At 36.4% G+C, this 20,241-nt stretch overlaps 1 protein-coding gene across 2 annotated transcripts in view; it reads right to left on the minus strand.

The window, feature by feature from the left end:
- The window catches only part of UNC13C (unc-13 homolog C), a 188,418-nt gene that overhangs the window by 92,990 nt on the left and 75,187 nt on the right, over positions 1–20,241 (minus strand). For both annotated transcript variants that reach the window (XM_050903121.1, XM_050903120.1), the window contains 6 exons: positions 18,693–18,862; positions 16,564–16,679; positions 14,923–15,086; positions 6,093–6,243; positions 2,886–2,954; positions 254–343 (listed from right to left, as the gene is read on the minus strand). In XM_050903121.1, the coding sequence (XP_050759078.1) occupies positions 254–343; positions 2,886–2,954; positions 6,093–6,243; positions 14,923–15,086; positions 16,564–16,679; positions 18,693–18,862 (760 nt within the window). The remainder of the gene's footprint in view (positions 1–253; positions 344–2,885; positions 2,955–6,092; positions 6,244–14,922; positions 15,087–16,563; positions 16,680–18,692; positions 18,863–20,241) is intronic.

Below are 20,241 nucleotides of genomic sequence, written 5' to 3' on the forward strand. Positions count from 1 at the left end.
TCAGGACATACAAAAATAATTTTTAAAAAAGGAAAAGATAGTTGCTTATTTTTCAAAGATAATGGCTTTTACCACATTGTTAATACAAAGTATGAATAGGATGACTTTACTTCAATGATCTTCTGTAAGCTGAGAGATTTATTTAAAACTGAAGGAGATTAATTAAGAGTATTAACTAGAGTATGATTTTCCTGGAAAATAAAAGGCAACAGCATTTTGTTTTTAGAGTCATTATGTAAATAAAGGACAATACCTTCATTCGAAAAAAAGTAATGCTGGTAAGCAGGTCCACAGTTGATTTCAGATCTTGGAGTCTTTCAGAATTGCTGGCAGGAAAATGATCCTGGTGAATCAGGAAGAGAGGAACCATGTGAAATTGGAGTTACAGGTAAGATCCTTGAACAGCTAGGAAAACATCCTCTAGGAAAACAAAGATGCTGCTTGGAAGGGTTAGAAATGTTCATGTGTTACCTGAATTCTGCCTGTGAGGAAGTTAGTGATGAGTATCCCTTTTGCAAAAATAGGAACGCTTCTGATAATGCTCCTGTATTTGTAATATGAATGATTTAAAATATTGTGATATTTCCAAAACATTAATGGAGTAAAAAATACTACAAAAAGACTGGAGAATGTTGCTAATGAAAATCTTTTATGGGTTCTCCACGGCACATAAATCACTTGTAGGCATAAATGTAGTAGTAAGCTTAATGAAGAAATCATATGTGAAACTTTTGCTATGATCTCTAGGTTAACAGGAAGACTGATGGGAAGTAGTGTTATTTAAATGGCTTCATACCAGTGAAACATCAGCCAAATATCCTCATGCTCCAATATTATCTGGATAACATTCTTCAAAATTAAAAGATCCTAGGATGAACATATCTGCTGCACGAAGGATATGGTCTTAAAAAACTGAGTATGTGCAACTTCTACTGCCTCTAAAATGCCTTGGGGTTCTTTTAAATATTCCCTTTCTCCTTCAGTTTTAGAAAGCAGGCCCGATGAACAGAGAAATCTGTGAGTTGGAGGCTGCCATTCCTAGAAGCTGAAAGTAGAGCCATGGCTGACAGAGCCCTAATCGCTTATCTATCATCCAAAAGTTTCATGATCCAGTGGAATGGAAAAGGAGAGGGAGATCAGAATGGTATGATAACTGGCAGGTATTCAGTGCATGCTTCTTTCCTGAGAGGCTGGGTTTGGAGCATACCTCAGTGGAAGGAGCTTCCACAGGGCAGAAATGAAACTGGAATTCCTATCATGTAGAAAAATGAGGAGTCAAGTCTCTTTCAACGTTCCTAAGATCTTAGCATGGAAATTGTAGCAAAGATGCTAGTCTTTCAGAATAAATAGAGCAGTAACTGCAATTTGCACTACATGGGTCAGTGAAGGTAATTCCCGGATGAATTAACTTAATCAAGTGTATTGGGTTTGCATGGCAAGGTTTTGGTAGCAGGGGGGCTACAGGCGTGGCTTCTGTGAGAAGCTGCTAGAAGCTTCCCCTATGTCCCATAAAGTCAATGCCAGCGGGTTCCAAGACGGACCCGCCGCTGGCCAAGGCCGAGCCCATCAGCGATGGTGGTAGCGCCTCTGGGATAACATATTTAAGAAAGGGAAAAGAAGTTACAGGGGAGTAGCAGTTGCAGCTGGAGAGAGAGGAGTGAGAATATGTGAGAGGAACAACTCTGCAGACACCAAGGTCAGTGAGGGAGGGGAAGGAGGTGCTCCAGGCGCCGGAGCAGAGATTCCCCTGCAGCTCATGGTGAAGACCATGGTGAGGCAGGCTGTCCCCTGCAGCCCATGGAGGTGAATGGTGGAGCAGATATCCACCTGCAGCCCGTGGAGGACCCCACGCCAGAGCAGGGGGATGCCTGAAGGAGGCTGTGACCCTGTGGGAAGCCTGCGCTGGAGCAGGCTCCTGGCAGGACCTGTGGCCCCATGCAGAGAGGAGCCCACGCTGAAGCAGGTTTGCTGGCAAGACTTGTGACCCCGCGGGGGACCCATGCTGGAGCAGTCTGTTCCTGAAGGAATGCACCCCGTGGAAGGGACCCATGCTGGAGCAGTTCGTGAAGAACTGCAGCCCGTGGGAAGGACTCACGTTGGAGGAGTTTGTGGAGGATGGTCTCCCGTGGGAGGGACCCCATGCTGGAGCAGGGGAAGAGTGTGAGGAGTCCTCCCCCTGAGGAGGAAGGAGAGGCAGAAACAATGTGTGATGAACTGACTGAAACCCCCATTCCCTGTCCCCCGGCACTGCTCAGGGGGAGGAGGTAGAGAATTTGGGAGTAAAGTTAAACCCGGGAAGAAGGGAGGGGTGTGGGGAAGGTGTTTTTAAGATTGGGTTTTATTTCTCATTATCCTGCTCTGATTTGACTGGTAGTAAATTAAACTAATTTTTCCCCAAGTCAAGTCTGTTTTGCCCGTGATGGTAATTGGTGAGTGATCTCCCTGTCTTTATCTCGACCCACGAGCCTTTCATTTTATTTTCTCTCCCCTGTCCAGTTGAGGAAGGGGGAGTGATAGAGCGGCTTTGGTGGGCACCTGGCATCCAGCCAGGGTCAACCCACCACATCAAGTTATGGATTAATTTAACCTAAGTTGTTGAAACCTACTCTTTCTTGAATGTCTGCTCATCCCTTGACCCATTCTTAGCTTTTGGAAAAAAAAGAATAACTTTTTTCAAATTGGAAAAATATTACTGTTAAACTGCTTAAATTCTGTAAGTTTTAGTTCCAAAGGATTTGGTGTCTCATGTCAGCACCCAATATTTTCAGCTTCTATGCCACAAGAGGGATTAATCTCTAAAACGTCTTTAAGCAGATAAAGCCCACGGGGATATTTACACGAAAAAACATTTGAGTTGTCCTCTAGATAGAATACATTGCACATACCCTGTATTTAGACAAATCAATCCTCAGAGAATTGTGCAATTGATCCAGCAGTTTTATGAACTTTTCTCTCTGTAAAAAAAAAAAAAAAAAAGAATATGTCGCATTAGACTTTGCAGGTTCCTGTAATTGGTGGGTTTTTAGAAAGCTGCTTTCCATTCTTAACTTATTTGAAAAATAAATTGTTTTCCATTGTTTCATATAAAAGTGCTAGTCTGAGATATCTGTGTTTCAAGGCCAGGTAATGTATCTTTTATCACTTTATTTCCCCTTTCGATCTTATATTGTGATTTACCTGGTATGCATTCAACACTGTGCAGCTGTGCAATACATTAGTGAGGTGACATAGACTTTCCTATGCAGTGTTTCCCTTTCTTAATGACTGATGCATTGTTAAATAACTCAAAATATCTAGAAATTGAAAAGCATTGCCTGATGTCTCTGACAAAAAATGCAATAACAGCATTAATTCAGTATAAAGTCCAAAGTTTTAAGTTATGTTAGCAAGGCTTACTAAAGCAGATAAACTTGTTAAATTTTTATATTTGCCTTGTAACTGCTTACACTCCTGAAGAAAGTACTTCCCCCTCCCTTTAATGTGTAAGAAACGATGCTCATTTACAGCAGAATTTGGTGTAAAAGTATGATAGAAAATTATACTTCAGAAACAGTGGCTTTTGTAGGAATAAGCTAAGTGATACTATGGTGTTATAGTTTTCTCTTTCAAATGTGGAGATTAACTTGTTATCTTGATAGATGAAGGTGCAGTGAAAGTAATTTGCTGTGAGATACCCAGCTGAGTTGTGCCAGTCTCAAGTAATACTAATGAGAGTTTCTAATTACCAGTCTTCATGTTAGAATATATTCCGTAGTCCACTGCACAAAACTGTGCAGAAATCCTTGCCAGCCTATGTGAAAGCAACAGGGTTGTGGAAGTATCAAGATCTGATAGCTCTCAGAATGCATGACTGTATCCACACCATCCCTGAAATACAATCAGCACTAACATGAAAACAGAGTTCTTTGTGCACTGTCTCTCATCAGTGGAGCACTAACCTACACCAAAAGCCACTAATTTGGCACAGCTCCCTTAAGGGATCAATCAAAAGGGAACTTTTTTGTCATGTTATAAATCTGTACTGAAATATTCAGTCAGCCAAATCCTTCCCAGCTGTAGCCTGAGGACTTGAATTTGAGATGTTCTTTTTGATGAATGACGTGCGGCAATCCACTAACAAATGCCTTTTCACCCAAGAGAGAAAAATAATCTAATATTTTGCCTGTAAGTCAATTGTTTGAATAAAGGGTTCCAAATCTCTATTAGTGATGCTTACTACTGTCCTTCCATCCATCTGTTGAACTACGAATTGGATTGGAATTTGCGTCAAAGGTAAACAGGCATTAACATCAGAGAGAACTTAATCTCTGTCCAATCTGAGGATAAAAGTAGTTCTAATCATTAGAAAAATGGGAAAAAAGAATAGAAAATCCAGCAAAAACGTTCTAAATTTCAAAAGCTGGATCAAACTCAAAAGTCTAATAGAGCCTGAACACTGCAAGAATAGCCTTGTTTTCACAAAGATGTAGAGTCATTCCATAATAAACCATCGATTAGCTTATAAAAGAAAACCTGTATAAGAACAGAGCAATATTGTGCTGTCATGGTAATACAATAATTAAATCATAAATATTCTGATAGTTCTTTTCGTCTATAAAACTTTTTTACTTTATAGTAATGGAGCAATGTTAATATTCCTCTTTCAAAGCAAACCTCTAGCAGCAGGAAATAAAGTTCCAGTTCAAGAACATGCTGTCTCCAAACTAAAGACCTGGCTCTGGGTACATTTATATGTGAGTACATCCACCATACTTAATATTTAAAAGAAAAATAAATTGATATTTAGAGTAAATATTTCTCTAAAAAAATTACTGAATGGACCTGAAAATAATGACTTAATAGATTTTTAATTTTTTTTTTTTAACAGACTTATGACATCCCTTAAATTTGAAATTATATTAATGTTAGTACTACTTCAGGAGTATTTAGAATTAACTGTTGACTATTTATGGCTGTAAGCAGTAGCATCAGATCCTAAGAACATTCAGGATTTCAGCAATAATAAGAAAAATCCATCTTTGGTATTATTACTGCACAAAGTGAGTTTTATAGATATAAGTTCTATCTCAAAGGTACTTGTGCATGAAATGCAAACTAATATTTAGTTTCAACTGTTTGAGGCCCTGTATGAAAAAATTATGCAGGAATGCTGTACTTAAATACATTGTTTGGTACAAATCAAAATTTGTTTTAGGATCCAGAGCAAATTTTCTCTACAAAACTAAACATTTACATTTTTTTCCAGGCATGGATTGAATTACTTTACTAAGCATAGTCTGATAATTGTGTTTCTGACTTCTGATGGGAAGACAAAAGCAAAACCAGAATTAAGTCTTTCTTGGTTTACTAGTTGTATGTGTAATAGTAGAGATATGAAAGTAACCTCTTTGAATTGTTGCTCTCCTTTCCTGCTCTCATCTCCCCAGTAAGGGTAGGTGAACAAATTAGAACACAGAGTGAATGTATCTTTATTTTTTATCATGTTCAAGGACTAGGAAGTCTGCACTGTGAGATATTTATCCACAGAAGGAAAGTTAGCAACAACAAAAAAAGTACTACCACATCCTGAGATGCTGGTATTCCTCCTAAAATTTCTGATACCTAAATCCAGGACTTGGACAACGCACCACTGTTTCAGCAAAAATAAGAGTCCATCATTATAGGCTTTTGTGAAAGGAAGAATAGTATTTATGGCTAGATCCATTAGGTTAATATGAGTTCACTGATGACACAGCCCAAGATCACAATTGCAACCGATACTTAGTCTAGTGCAGTTAGTAGTTTGCAAGCCCCACTGCAATAAAAACAAAAACTGATTGTTGAAGATTTTAGTACTATGCATGTGTGCCGGTGCTTTCTACCCTATATGCCTTACTTATCACTGTATAAGGAGCTGAATAGTATCTTCTCTAGCTTTTACAGTGATTGATTGTAAAGACTCAAGGTAAAATTTTCAAAAGCTAACAGCAACTTTTATTCTTTAAAATGACCAACTTTTCAAAAATTTTTGAATTTAGAAGTTAATATGGTATCATATATTAGGAAAAAAAAAATAAGGACTAGTATTCTATTAAAAAAGAAAGTCTACTTACCCCAAAGTTAGTAGCAGCAAACCGATCTGAGGCAGATACATTAGTTGCTGCTGTAGTGTGAGCATAGAAAGCATTTATATTGGCCAACAACATACTCATAACTGCTGGAACACCAGGGCACATATATTTAGAAGACAGACAGGAAAAGTGCCTACAATTCAAACAAACTGACAGTTATTAAAGATGGCAAAGATTCTGCTCTTTCTCTCACCACAATTTCTTTTCAGCTCCAATGATGTAACTTTCAAGCTATGTCATGGATAATTGTGCAGATACCTATGAGGAAAATCCAGACATGTTTGATATAATTGCCACTTGTTGCACACCGATATTTTCAAATTGAACACATCAGATTCACATTTGCTTCTTACTCTGTTAATCCTAAATGCAAAAACATGATTTAACTATCTTAATTGCTATTAAGCAAAACATTCATTATTAAACACAAATTTAAAATCATACATGAACTTATCACCATAAAAGGCCACAAGAGATCTATACTCTAGTGGAGAAGGATTTAACTGATGCCAACAAAAAGACTCAAACCAGCATTTTACTGTGGCTTGTATTTTAGGCTACATTATTAATGAAAGGTAAGGCATCAAGCAACTTCTGGGTTTACCTTGATTTGATTCAGGCCATAACTGAAACTGTTCCGCTTTGATTCAGGCCAGTAAAGTTTAGGTTATCAGTCTGTTAAACCTGAACTAGCCAAAACCAGAGTTGCAATGTAGCAGCACTGTTTACTTGTTTAAAACAGGAGATGCCTGCTTATAACATACAAAGAGCTTATAACGTAAGAAAACATGAGAGATACAAGATGGATGAAATATCTAACACGAGGAGAGTGAACAACATCATTGCAAAACATAAAATCTTAATTTCAAGATTTATAGTTAGGCAGGATTGGGAGGAAGATAAAGGGATAAAGAGTAAATGTATAGAGATAGGAAAGAGAGTGAGGGGGATTAGGCACAGAAGATGATGGTGAAAATGAGTATACAGTCAAACAGAAGAGGATGAAGAAAGTCCAATAACTCTGGAGCTCTCTGTATGTCTGAAGGTCCTGATTTGGCAGCATGCTCTTCTTAGCTGGAGTCTCTGGCTCCTCTCTACTGTTTCTCCTTAGAAGCATAAGGCAGAGCAGTGTGCTGGGCCTGAAACACCTGGGCCGTAGTGCCCATCCAAGAAAAAAATTAACACAAGGTACAACTAAACTCGGTCCTGCTGAACTTAAGCCAAGTACCCTTAACTGCTGTCACTGCCCAAATGATCTTCCAACCACGTCATTCAAGATTATTTGCATCTTGTATTTGGATTCCTGTTCCTAAAGATATAAAAACCGAGCTCTTTATACTTTCTTGCAAGCCTGCACGCAAACTCACTCTACCTACGTTATGCTGATACCCTCTTACTGTCTCAGTGGTCTGCTAAATTCTTTCTCCCTGGGGCCTAACTCATGCTCTTGTGACTGACCCTGTTCATCATATTCCTGCTTTCTGATGTTCCAGGGCTGCAGAAACTTGCTTCTACTGAAGATACAACAGTATCTCTTCTCGGGTCTCCCACACCACCGACTTAGTATATTTGCAGATGCCTTAGTATATTTGCAGATGCCTTTTTCATAACCCTTTGGGGTAATCTGCAATTTCATATCTGCCAAACAACTCTTACTTCTGTTAGCCTATAGTTTTTAAAAGGGAAATTGGAGGAACAGAGTCAGCAGAAGGCAACACATAAAGTCTTTCTTGCTTCTGCTTTTCCAGTACTCACCTCTCAGTGCACGGACTCTTATCTACAGATGCTCATCTACAGATTCAGAAATGGGCCTAAAAAAAAAATGCTCTGGGCTGTCAGTACCTCACATCACTCCAAACAAAGCCCTCTCCAACACTTTCATTTACTTTGCAAATGAGACATCTAAATTGTAATGTTTACTTGAGAAATCTGTGTCAGGTCACAGATATGTTAAAAAAGAAGAAAATTCCTAAACTCTCCAAGTGTCCAGGCTCAGGAATCAGTCTTTATTAGTGTACCTGATATCCATTCAGTACCTAGATATCAGAAATGGACACCATAAAATTATTGGCCAAACCGCTCTCCTCAGCAACCTTAGTCAATGAAACAGGCTACAGAACCTGGTAAGAGATTTGAAATAGAATCAGCTACTTGCAGTAAGGTAGATGTGATGCTAAACACATCGACCTATCACTACAGTTACATGATCACTATGGTCAACACAGGACAAAAGTTTTGTACTCATCCTAGATGTAAAGTGTGTTTTAGTTACCAGTGACTGATCAAAACATGCGTGTGATCCATAAATTAAAGTATTTTTCTATTTTTTTTTCTAAAAAAATAAAGCACAAGAGATATATACCCCCTGACCCTGTAACTGAAAAGCAATTGGCTGGAAAACTTCTAAAATTGTGATTTTCTAACTCTTTTGCATCTCACTCAAGGTAAATCCTCTTATAATTTAAGTCATAATTTCCAAGAAAAAAACAAGTCATTAATCATGCATGTACAAATACCTAAAGAAAATCACAGCACATATTAATATTTTGCTACTTTACAGTATCATCCAAAGTCTCTGAAGTGTTAAGCACATAAGATTTCAACAGGAGTGGATACACGGATGAATCAAGCCCTTAATCTCACTCCAAAGCTAGGCTGAGGAACTGAATAATTGCTGGATTTTCTAGTTTACCAGACCAGGCAAAAAGACTGGAAAAGAAGGGATCCAACTGGGGATGGGAGGCAAGAGAGACAGGCTCATATTAAAGAGAATCTACGGCTACAGTCTTTGCGTGGGGTTCCTCTGTATTTGCAGCCTTTCCAGGCCAAGCCAGGAGACCCACTTTGTGGGCTTTCTCTAGCATTAGACTCTCTTTAAAGTATTTTCCAGCTAGGTTTATATATCGCACAGTCTTGCACTGATGTGGTGATATATATTGCTACTTAAAACTTGTATCATGGTAGTCATGTTCAAAGTGCTTTGCAAATATTTCTCAGCATTTCTGTAAGATAGATCATTAAGTGCTATTTTACAAAATTGAAACTGCTCAAATCTACACAGCAAATCAATCACATGGGCCAGGACTAGAACTCAGCATTCCCAGCTATGTGGCTCATAGGGATAATACTACCAAGCCTTTCATTCATCGCCAGTATTTTTCAGAAGTGCTTTTAAATACCACAATGTGAATCTGACAAAAGCGCAATACAGCCAGCTACTCCTTAGGAAAATCTTTCATTGTATGTCACGTTTTCTATCGACTAGAAGAACAATAATTTCCTTTGTATAAAATACAATAGTGATGTCAGGTGATTCTCACCAGTTTCAGGTAACCTTTAAAGTTAATAGAAATCTCATGTGATCTATTAATCACGTGCATTTTGAGAAATATATGTAGAGATGATCAGAACAATTTTTTTTTTAAAATTGACACCAAAATAATTAACATATACTTTTACCATTGACCTTTAATTTCCAAAAATCTTCTAGCAGACCTAAAGATCCTTAGTGCATGAGGAACCCTAAGTTGGAGATAAGGCGGCACTAATAACCTCACTGGCCTTGGTCATACCTACAACATACGCTCTGTTGAGGGGAAGAGGCAGAAAAAAGGGCCCAGAAGGAACATGACAGACCACTGAAAAATAGTTTGGGTCAACATTTTAAGTTCAGCGAGGTGTCTTCTGGAGGTTCTTCTAACGATTTCACATTGAGCTACCCAAAGGCTGGACCGAGCTCTTATCTTGAAAATAGACCCAAATTTTACTAATTTGTTAATGTAATCTATTTATGTCGTTCTTATATTACTACACTGTTCCATCTGTAATTTGGTTAGTGAAACTGATGATAAAGCATCTGTGTCAAGTGACAGGTTATGTGAATTTTTGCTTCTCTTCTTCATTTAATTAAAATCTGTAAATTTCACAGAACCTATTAAGTTTATCACATGCAATACGGGTCATGACTCAGAGTGCTGATAACCCAGGTAAGAAATCTGCAAGCCACCTGGCTTCCCTCTGCTTGCTAAAATAAATAAATCAAAGAGGAAACTTACTTCCTTGTTTTTTGTAGGTCTCTGAAAACAGCAGCCAATAGCATGAGTTATTAACAATTTCTAATGGGCACATGATGTCACAGCAACCATTGCTAAGTCTCTCATATTTTAGAGATGTCTAAAACCAGGCCTGCTTACTTCAACTTTCTTACTATGCAATTTCCTGACCAACATGCAGTGCCTGTGATTCTTCCAATCTTTCTGCTAGTGTGAATCGGCAAAGAAAGGAGGTTAATTAATGTGCTGTACTCAGTAAGCAAATGCTATCAATGAAAATTACTTTAATGGGTGATTTGTGTGCTTTTTGCAATGCAGCCACATTAATTGAAGACTAGCAGGAGAACAAGATGGCATAGTTAATGCCCATTAACCTGCTGGAATGAGAACTATGTCACTGATTTAGAAGCATTAGGTTCTACCTGTGGTGACTCTTGCCAGTAAGAAGCAAAGATCTTAATAGAGCTTTTATTGCACTTGACTCCACTACACAGTAAATCCAGGATGCTGACATTATGTATAATTTCAGTGTCTAGTCAAACACTGTTTCAATAGGTGCTCTGCTTTTTGCCTTCTAAAGAGAAATAAATTATGTTGAAAGATGAATGAGAGGAAGAAAATTATTTTTTCTTGGTGGTGGAGAGGTGGCTTAATATATGTAAGTAAACAAACTTCCAGTACCATTCCTTCAAGACATTGAATTTATAGCATAAATCACCATCCATCACTGCAATCATCAAAAAAAAGGCCAGCTGGATCACTGAGCTGTTCTTTTGCTTTTGTTAATCTGTTTTCTGTCATATCTATTTTCTTTCCTATTCTCTCACACATATATGCTTTGACTTCTGGGAATATACGCATATCATTTGTGTAGCTAACAGCATCTATTTGGCTGCTATCCATCACAAAAAAAAACCCCAAACAACCTCTTCTAACCCATATAAGAATGGCTGTAATTGTCTTTCATTTCTTTTCCCAATACAGACTCCATGAAGAGTGGAGGAATATAATAATTATACGAAAGAGTGGACGACGGAATCTATACAGTCAGGACTTTTCAAAGAGCTGCAGTTACTGCAACACAAGCAGGCTTTTTGTTGTATTTTGGTTTGGGGTCAATGGTTGATTTTCTATTCACGTGAATTCCACATTTGGTAACTTAAAAGCAGATTTCCTTGCCTAGGAACTGGGCAGTTGGAATCCGTATCTTGAGAGTAAGACACCCCTTCTAAGTGGGCATCCTTTAGGGAAGAACTATCTATATTTAGTCTCATAAAAATGTGGATATGTCTGTCTCCAACAACAGGTGTAATCACACTTGAATTCATTCTCTTTATAAGTTTAATGAAAAAGGTCTCATTGGAGACAATGACTAAAGCAGATAAGTAACCACCTATGTAATATCTTTTGGGTTGATATCCGCATTCCAATAAGTCTCTAGTGGTGCACAGGTAATCTCCTTCTGATCTAGAATCAAACACTGACTCACACATGACATGTTTTAAATCGCAGAAAATGCAGAATTTCTTTGCTGATGCTGGTTGAGAGAGGAAAAGAGCCTGAACTTTATGTTTTCAGGACTTTTAGTTGGTCACCTACTGGACTGATTTTCCATGAAGCAGTCAGGCACTGAAACAATAAACTGATCTAAATTCTTGTTTATCTTTGCTGAGCTGCCACAATTGTAGTTGATGAGTATATTCAGTGTATTTGGAAAATCAAGGCTATCCTTTTGAAATATTATTTCTGTGCTGTAAAGGAATAAATATAAATAAATATTAATTTGAGAGCCAGAAACAAATCATCAGGGTTTACTAAGAGGATCATAGATGACAAAACCACCAGCATGAACCTGAAATGATGACAAGTGGGGTTCTTTATTACTGTAGCAGAACAGGATGCCAAATTGTTCTAGGAAGTGGTACTTTAGGGAGGCTTAATTAGATTTATGTTGTGTTCAGAAATGTAGAGTGGCATATGTTCCTACTCCAGCATATGCCGTCTACCTATGCCTAAAAGGGTCAAGACTGCCTATCATTAAGTGGCACTGAAACTTTATATAATAGGTAATTTTAAAACTGCAAACAAGTATGAATTTTAAAAAATACATTCAGACAAAAAGAGCACCTCATTAGCAACACCCTAAAACTCACTTGAGCCTGATACAGTGCACAGGCAGCATGTGGATGCTCTCTGGGGTCTGGATCATGGGCTATTAAATCATAGTCAGTTTTGCATTTACAAATGCAAACATTTTAATTTACGATGTTATCATGAGACATGCAATAGAAATATTCTGCAACTAGATTCTGAAGCACAAAATGCTTACACAATATTCCTTTGGGCCAACTGATTACATTCAAATTCTCTCTCTGTTGTATGGTAAAAAATTGCTTTTCTTTTAGTAGGAGCACATAGTTACCAAATGGAATCTGATCATTCTATTTTCCCAATCAAGAAGCTGTACATTTTTTCCCAGCCATTAAAATTGTTCCAGGAGAAAAAGGTGATCTCATAAACACAAATAAAAACAACAGATAATAGTCCAAAAGAAAATTCCCCATGACAGCTCTAGTGTCTTCACTACTCTTCTCCCCAAAGTCTGAATGTTCTGAGATGTGTCTGCAGATGAATCCACAAAAAAATGTCTATGAATATGTATTCTTCTCCAAGTATTATTTGAGATTACATTCATTATTGATTTTATTCCTAACTTAAACAGGATGTGGCCTTAAACAGTATGTGACCTACTCCTCAAATAGGCATTGCTCATTATTAACATGCAACATTTTAAAATGTAAATGGACAAGGGTATGCGGGCAATGAAATCTTAGCTTTTATTTCCTGTGTAAATTACCTGTGACTACCAATATTGAAGTCACTTTCTTACTACACCTGCCTTCAAATGCCTGATTTACAGTCATCAACAGCAAGGAGATTTGGCGGAAAAGGTACGGAAGAAAGCAAGAACAGAAAGAGGACAAGCCGAAGTAGGTCATTTAACTTAAAATGGCTTGGTTAGAATTTTTGAGTAAGGATTCCTGAAAAATGTGTTGCAATACTTGCCCAGGTCCATGTTAGATGTTTAGACTAAATTTACTTCCTTTTCATGAATGTTACATTATTTACTGATACAAAACCAAAGCATCTTCTTTATATGAAAATATAACCTGTCCATTTCTAACACTGTTAAATGAAAAAGCTTTTTAAATACTCACATGTTAATTATATTGCTATTTTTGCAATGCTGACTTTTGCTACATTTGAATTTTTAAATTCAGTTTCAAACTTTCTCTGGAAAATTTCAGAGTACTAGTATTCAAGAGCTGAAGGAAAAGAAACTTCAAAGTAATTTTTCAGTTGACGTTCATCAAAAATACAGCCATGTTGTATTGAGATAAACAACTACTGGGGCTATAGTTAAGAGGAAACACCAATGCTAAATGAGTCCTGCTTTATTTCCTAAACAAAACAGTAATAACAGCCCTCCCTTGGCATTAATAGCTCTTGAGAATTCATCTCATAAAACCTTGAATTCATTTTGATGCATACAGCAGGAACAACTATCATTTTAGAGATTAACATTTTGGTAAAAATGGCATACCAATTTAAATCAAGTTATAAAACTATAATACTATGCTAGTTAATAAGTAACGTAATCAAGATGTAAAGACATACATGGCTAAAGAGAAGCTAAACATGAAACCCCATATATTTATGAAACTCGATGCATGAGTTCCTCCATATGTAGTATAGATATACAATACCACAGGGGAATTGTGAAGCTTGATTAATTATCCTGTGCAATGTTGTTTAAGGTCCTTGGAGGAAGGGCATTAAAATGTATATATTACAAATACATCCTCTACCTTTCTATTATATGTACAGTATAATAATTCACAATGAGCTACATAAAGTGAAAGACACGTTCATTGCAATAGCAGATGGTGTCATTATATCCTGCAATAAAAAGAAAACTTCACATGTTTATGTGCCTTCATACTTATAAGATAATTTTTTTAAGAGGTACTGTAAAGAGATGGAGGAAATGAGATACATGTTCTGATTAAAAATTCTGTAATATCAGCTTTCTATAGGAAAAAATTTCTATATTTCTTCTTTAGAGGACTCATTTGGAGTCACCTGCTTTCCTACAGCTGCAGTAGAAGCAGAATATAGTCCTTTTCACCGGCAAACTTTTCACTGGAAAAATTAATACATGATAGAGCTCTTGTATCCCCAGACCTCTAAGCTAAGTGGTGCTGTGTTCTACAGTGATCGGACAGCTACTTTAGTACGGACAACGTAGTAACAGGTTCTAATATCGTTAAAAATGGTTTGCATGAATTATTTACATATCCTATGGAAGTTTACTATAGCCATTGCTGGTGTTCTATGATCATTTCTGTATTCCTGGAAAGGAGTACAGAGCTTGTGAAACCCTCCCATGGGTTCTACCATCCCATTCCCATCTGGAACAGTTGAAGTCTTTCTGATCCTTGCCACATATCAGTATCATAAGGATTAAGAAATGCATTAGTGGTAATACCAGTACCAGCTTATAAAATGCTTATATTTCTTAATTCCATTGCAGATGAGAAGCACTTCAGTGAGAATCAGATAGAGAAAAACGATAACAAGAATTTTAATTAAGGAACAGGAGTGAAATGGAGAATGAAAGCACGAAGACTTGGAACTCATCACTTCCCTCAAACACATTCTTGACAGCAGAGTAGAAAACCAGACATGATAATACTTACGTCATAGCTTGATAAATATATTCAATTCCATAGCGCATTGCAAATTCATCTACAATTTCTTGTGCAGCATCATCAAAGTACACCTTCCAGGCTTCATCACCTCTCACTTCAGGGATTTTTACAACACCATTAGATTTAACTTCCGTCAAGTAATGGAATAGATTCTAAATGTAAGAAATGTTTCAAATAGGAATTTTCGGCTTTGAAGTGGCATTCTGAAAGTATATCCTATATAGTAGTCATCAATACGTTCATTGTTAGTTTTTTGTTTTTTGGGTTTTTTTAATTTTTCTGAAGACAGGCACTAATCAGTCATCATTTGGTAAACAAAAAAACCCAAGACTCTAAACACATTTTTTTAATGGAACTCTGGTAGTGCAGGCTTGTGATTCAGCACATTGATCTATCTCCTTGATATAAGGTCACGTCAGTTAACTGGCACAGAGAGACTGCAGCATAAAATCCTGCAGGAACTTTCTCTTCTCTATCATATGCCCTTGCTAATGAATGAAATCGTGATGTTATAATGCTCACTACATAGTTCTTCAACTTATTGGATCTGTGACCAGTAAATTTCAAATTCATTATTTAAGGACTCTAAGTTACGGGAAACCTATCAGAAATATTGCAGAAGGCTCTCAAGTAGTGAAAGGTATGCAATAAAGTTTAGGTTTAGCAGCCTTAGGACCAAAGCTAGTACTTAATTTGACATTAATGTCATAGAATGCTTCTCAGATTACCTAGCTCCATATGTATCCACAAACTGAGCAGCAGATTTTATTTCCTATTTTCAGTGACCAAACCCCCCCCCAACTTTGAAATAATTTCAGTTTTGCTAATTAGCCCATAACTGTCATGTGGATTATCTTAAAGAAACAGAATTTTGCCATTTACTTCACAGGTCAAAACATTTGCAATATCAGGTCAAAATCTATGAGCACAAATGCCCTGAACATTCAGTTTTATAAATGGTGAACAATGGGATTTTGTGGATACATACTAGTGCTGAACTTTCAGCCATATATTATCTATCAGCTTTCTGAAAGTACTTTGAGAACAGAACTTCAATGTGGATCACTGTTTGAGGGAAGAGGAATCAAATACAAAGAAAATATTTTGAAAGACACACTGGTTTATCAGTGATTTTTTTTTTTTCAACATTGACAAAAGCAATCTAGACGATAGGAGAACAGAATTGTATATTGTCTGTGCTTCTGCTTTTTCTCACTCTCTCCAAAATATGAATTAATGCAGCAGGAAAGAAGTCCTTTACAATTAATAGCTATATTTCTGTAATATAGAGAAATGGTTGTATCTTCTTGATGTTAGCAAGCGTGTATGGAGCATCAAAACACTAAAACAAAATACAGTACAGGGAGAACTTAGCTGACTTCACCTCTTCTTTTTTCTAACTCCTACTGGCAGGAATGATCTGTTGGTGTTACATTGTTCTGCCTTTGACTCTGAAACTGATATGCCATCAACAATACAAAGTGGGAAATCTAAAATAAACTTGTCCTGAGGTGTAGCAGCAGTTATTTGTTTCAGTGTTCTAATGTTCTGTAGCCTTTTTTCCTTATCCATGCAACAACTAAATAGTAATTTCTGTATAGTATGCATTCTTTAACTTCTCCAACATACCTCATGTAGACAGGTGTACTGCACATGGTAGGGAGCAACTTTCTCCTCTCCTTTTATTTCAACATTGATTTTCAATCTAATGGCACCAGAGACAGCTGATTTATCTGTTCGCTTTTCTGAAGAGCAGAAAAATAATATATTAGCAACTACCAAGAATATATGTCATGTGAAAAGCTTTCATAAATCATTCTAGCTTAATAAGAAATTTTTTTAAAGCCAGAAAGTCCTGCTGTTGAGAACAAGAGAATTTTTTTAATACCACACACATGGTTCAGGCCATGAAGCAGAATATCAAACTATGAAATAAAGAATCTTTCTTATTTTATCTGCCAAATTCAAACCAGGCTGCACAGCACTTCATTTAACCTTTTTCCCTTTTCAACAGAAATTATTTCCATTTCTTATCTGGTATCTGTACTAATTATTATTTTCATTATTGATATTTTCCTTTAGTTATGAAGACTTCAGCAACAACCTGAACTACTATGTTTGAGGGAAACTCAAAATGTTCTTAGCAGAACTCAATTACAGAGCTAAGCTGAATCTTACAGAAGAAATGATATGAAGAACTTTGTTTACGCTATCTGTACTAGTTCGTTTAGTTGCTGTCACTCATTGTGGAGGTTACTGATCTTCCTTGACTTCAATTCTCAGTTTTCCAATCCACTCTAGCAGTATAACTGAGTCAATAGTTATTACAATTTTTATGATTCTTTCACAAAATGCTGTGATGTGAGTGGTGATGAACAGTACAATTAATAAGAATTGTTATTCCACAAATCCAATTGTTTTGTTTGAGTATTTCACTCCTCTTTCCTCTGTATGATGTGACATACTGTAGTTGTTCAATGTGTGTATGTATCAGAATAAAATATGCCATTCTTTTTTGAATATTAGAATTATCACGAGCCATTTACCAATATTTCTTTTTAGATGCTGATTGAAAGGTTTTCATTCTAGATTCTTCCTTTTGCAGAGCACATAGATTTTCAAAGTTGTTATTAAACTGCTTCCAGTCAAATCAGTTCAGCAAGATTTGTTTTAAAAATTCATTTCATAATAATTTATACGAGCTTAAGTCACTGAAATTTTTGAAGGAATATAATTCCGAATTCATAATGACTGAATTATCTTACCGTTAAAAAAATCTCATTATAAATAGGAAATAAAGCAAAGCTTTCTTTTAATTGTCAATAAGAAATCAAACAGTTCCCTGATACATCTATATATGTCACTGGAAAATGAAACACTAGACAGGGAAACAAGGACTATTGATTAGGAAACAAATGCTCTACAATTTCTGAAAAATTACATCACATTTCACCCTAAGTTTTCACAGAGCAGACAACTAGATAAAAATGTTACTATCACATTTTTATTAGCAAATATAGGAGATTAACTTTTAAAGGGCTACTCTTTGCACCCAAAGAGATTTTTAGAATTAAAGAACAGTTGTATGCTTAGATTTAGATAAAGGAAATGTATTCTGAGACACACTTTCATTGATTTATCTCTGGTTTAAAGAATGATACTTCTTAAGACCTGTCCAGACAAGAAAGTGCAGTCATTAAGGACAACAGAGAGCATTTTGAGCTTCAGCAGGCTGTCTTCAGTTTATGACTTTGCATGTAAACACATTTTACATGTACAGAACAGAAAACTCAAGCAAGCAAGTTTCATGAAGAACCACAGGTGTAAACACAGTGAAAATCAAGGATGGTTAGACCCAGAATGGTACATAAATGATTTTTTAAAATATGTAATAAAATGAATGTGGACAGCAAGCAAAATATTTGCTAAATTTTTCTATGTATCTTTGTAGATTTATTTTCCACAGAATGCTACTGTGAATGGACTAGTCTGAAATGTTGAGTTTTCTTACCTATTTTTAATTTTGCATTAAAATGAAATATTTTTCTTTGATATTGTTGTGATTAGCCTGCTCTCTGTAATTGTCGTAACTGGATCAAAACCAAGAAAGTATCTTTCATTTTCAAGTGAACCTGTAATATTGAAGATTTTAAAAGTTGTATATTGGTACCAAAGCTATATATTTTGAAGTCCCAAATCTGCAGATGCTGAGATTCTACCTAAATTCCTTTAAAAAAAAAAATCAGTAAGAATCATACCTAAATTATACCATACATCCATTTCTCCACTCAGTGTTCTTACTTCAATGATTGTTTGCCCGAGGAAGTCATCTGATTCCTTTTTGAAATGTTGTTTTACTCTAGATTTGATGTCATCATCTTCATCCCATACTCTCACTTTTATTCTGTCTGTAGAGTTATGGCATTCACTGTAAAAATAATAATAAAATACAAAATGTGAGTGATACATAAGCTACATACATTTGTACTGCTGTCTAATTCATTGTCCTCAATTTCCGTACACCTGCTTAACTGCATAAAGTGACAGAATACAAACAACCTACAACATTGAGTGGAATAAAAGGTCATACCACATTGCCAGGGACAAAACTACAATTACTATATATAAGAGAAAGTAAAGAGATTAACGTGACTGAATTATATGTACATACGGATTGTATTTAGGAACATCATGAACTCCTCATTAAAATTATTAGTTAATTTACAATGTGTACTTCTCGATGCTATTATTTAACAAATATCTTAGGAAAGGTACAGTTAGATCAGGTTTATTCATTTAGGAATGCTATGTAGTACATACAGCAGAGCACAAAAGTAGTAGCCTAGAATGTTATAATACAAAAAGGGAGAAAATCTTAAAAAATATTTCCAGTACATTGCAGGAAGTTTTTGAAAAATACCCAACAAGTATGCACAAACACCACAGCAAGACAAGACAGGCAATCAGAAAAACCTAGGGAAATAAGTAGCTGCTTTCTTTAAAAGATATATTACTTTTCTCCAAGACCTACATTCCCTGGTAAGGAGAATGAAGAGGGACAGACTGCTATATACTAAAAAATTCCTTGCAAATTTAAGTGGCTTACTAACCCCTCATGAGTTGAGTGGATTTGAGAAACTACTGGATGTATGAGAGAGTGAGGTGGCTTCACTTGCAATCTGCAGAGTTCCCAGTGGATAAAAATTTTTACTCCCAGCTCCATCCTGCATGTATTTGCACAGAAATGGAAAAGAAACTCTACTGCTGCTTATTCCTATAAGCCACAATGAAGATTGTTTAATATTGGTCAGCGTTGGCTTTTGATGACTTCATTGGAATATCCTAACATTGACTGCAGAAGTCTGTGGCAGTGAAAAACTTTCTGGTGACATTTAATAGCTAGTACAGACCTGGCATCAGTTATAAGCCATGTCATACTCGTGCATCTGTACTAACCGTGGTTTTTTTATATCCATTCAGTAATACTACAAAAATATTTTAAATATTACGAATCTTTGGTTATCTTTAAATATAGCTTTAAAGCGTAGCAGCAAATTTTCATCTTCAGCAAGGTCTTAGTTTGACACTAGATTAAGAGTTCTTACTTGAATTCTATTCTAAGCACTATCACTGCTCAGTGATCTGTCTCAGCGTTTCCAGCATTAAACCAGTAATACTATAACTTATCTCCCAGCTGGCACCCCTCAGGGGTGTTCTAAGAATTAATTAGTGGTGGTAATGGACTTTGGAAGTATAAAGTGCTTTAAATGGTATTGTTACTGTCAAGACCAATCAGTCACTAAAAAT

This window comes from Gymnogyps californianus, chromosome 11 (genome assembly GCF_018139145.2).
Source record: "Gymnogyps californianus isolate 813 chromosome 11, ASM1813914v2, whole genome shotgun sequence".
In the NCBI taxonomy this organism is placed as follows: domain Eukaryota; kingdom Metazoa; phylum Chordata; class Aves; order Accipitriformes; family Cathartidae; genus Gymnogyps; species Gymnogyps californianus.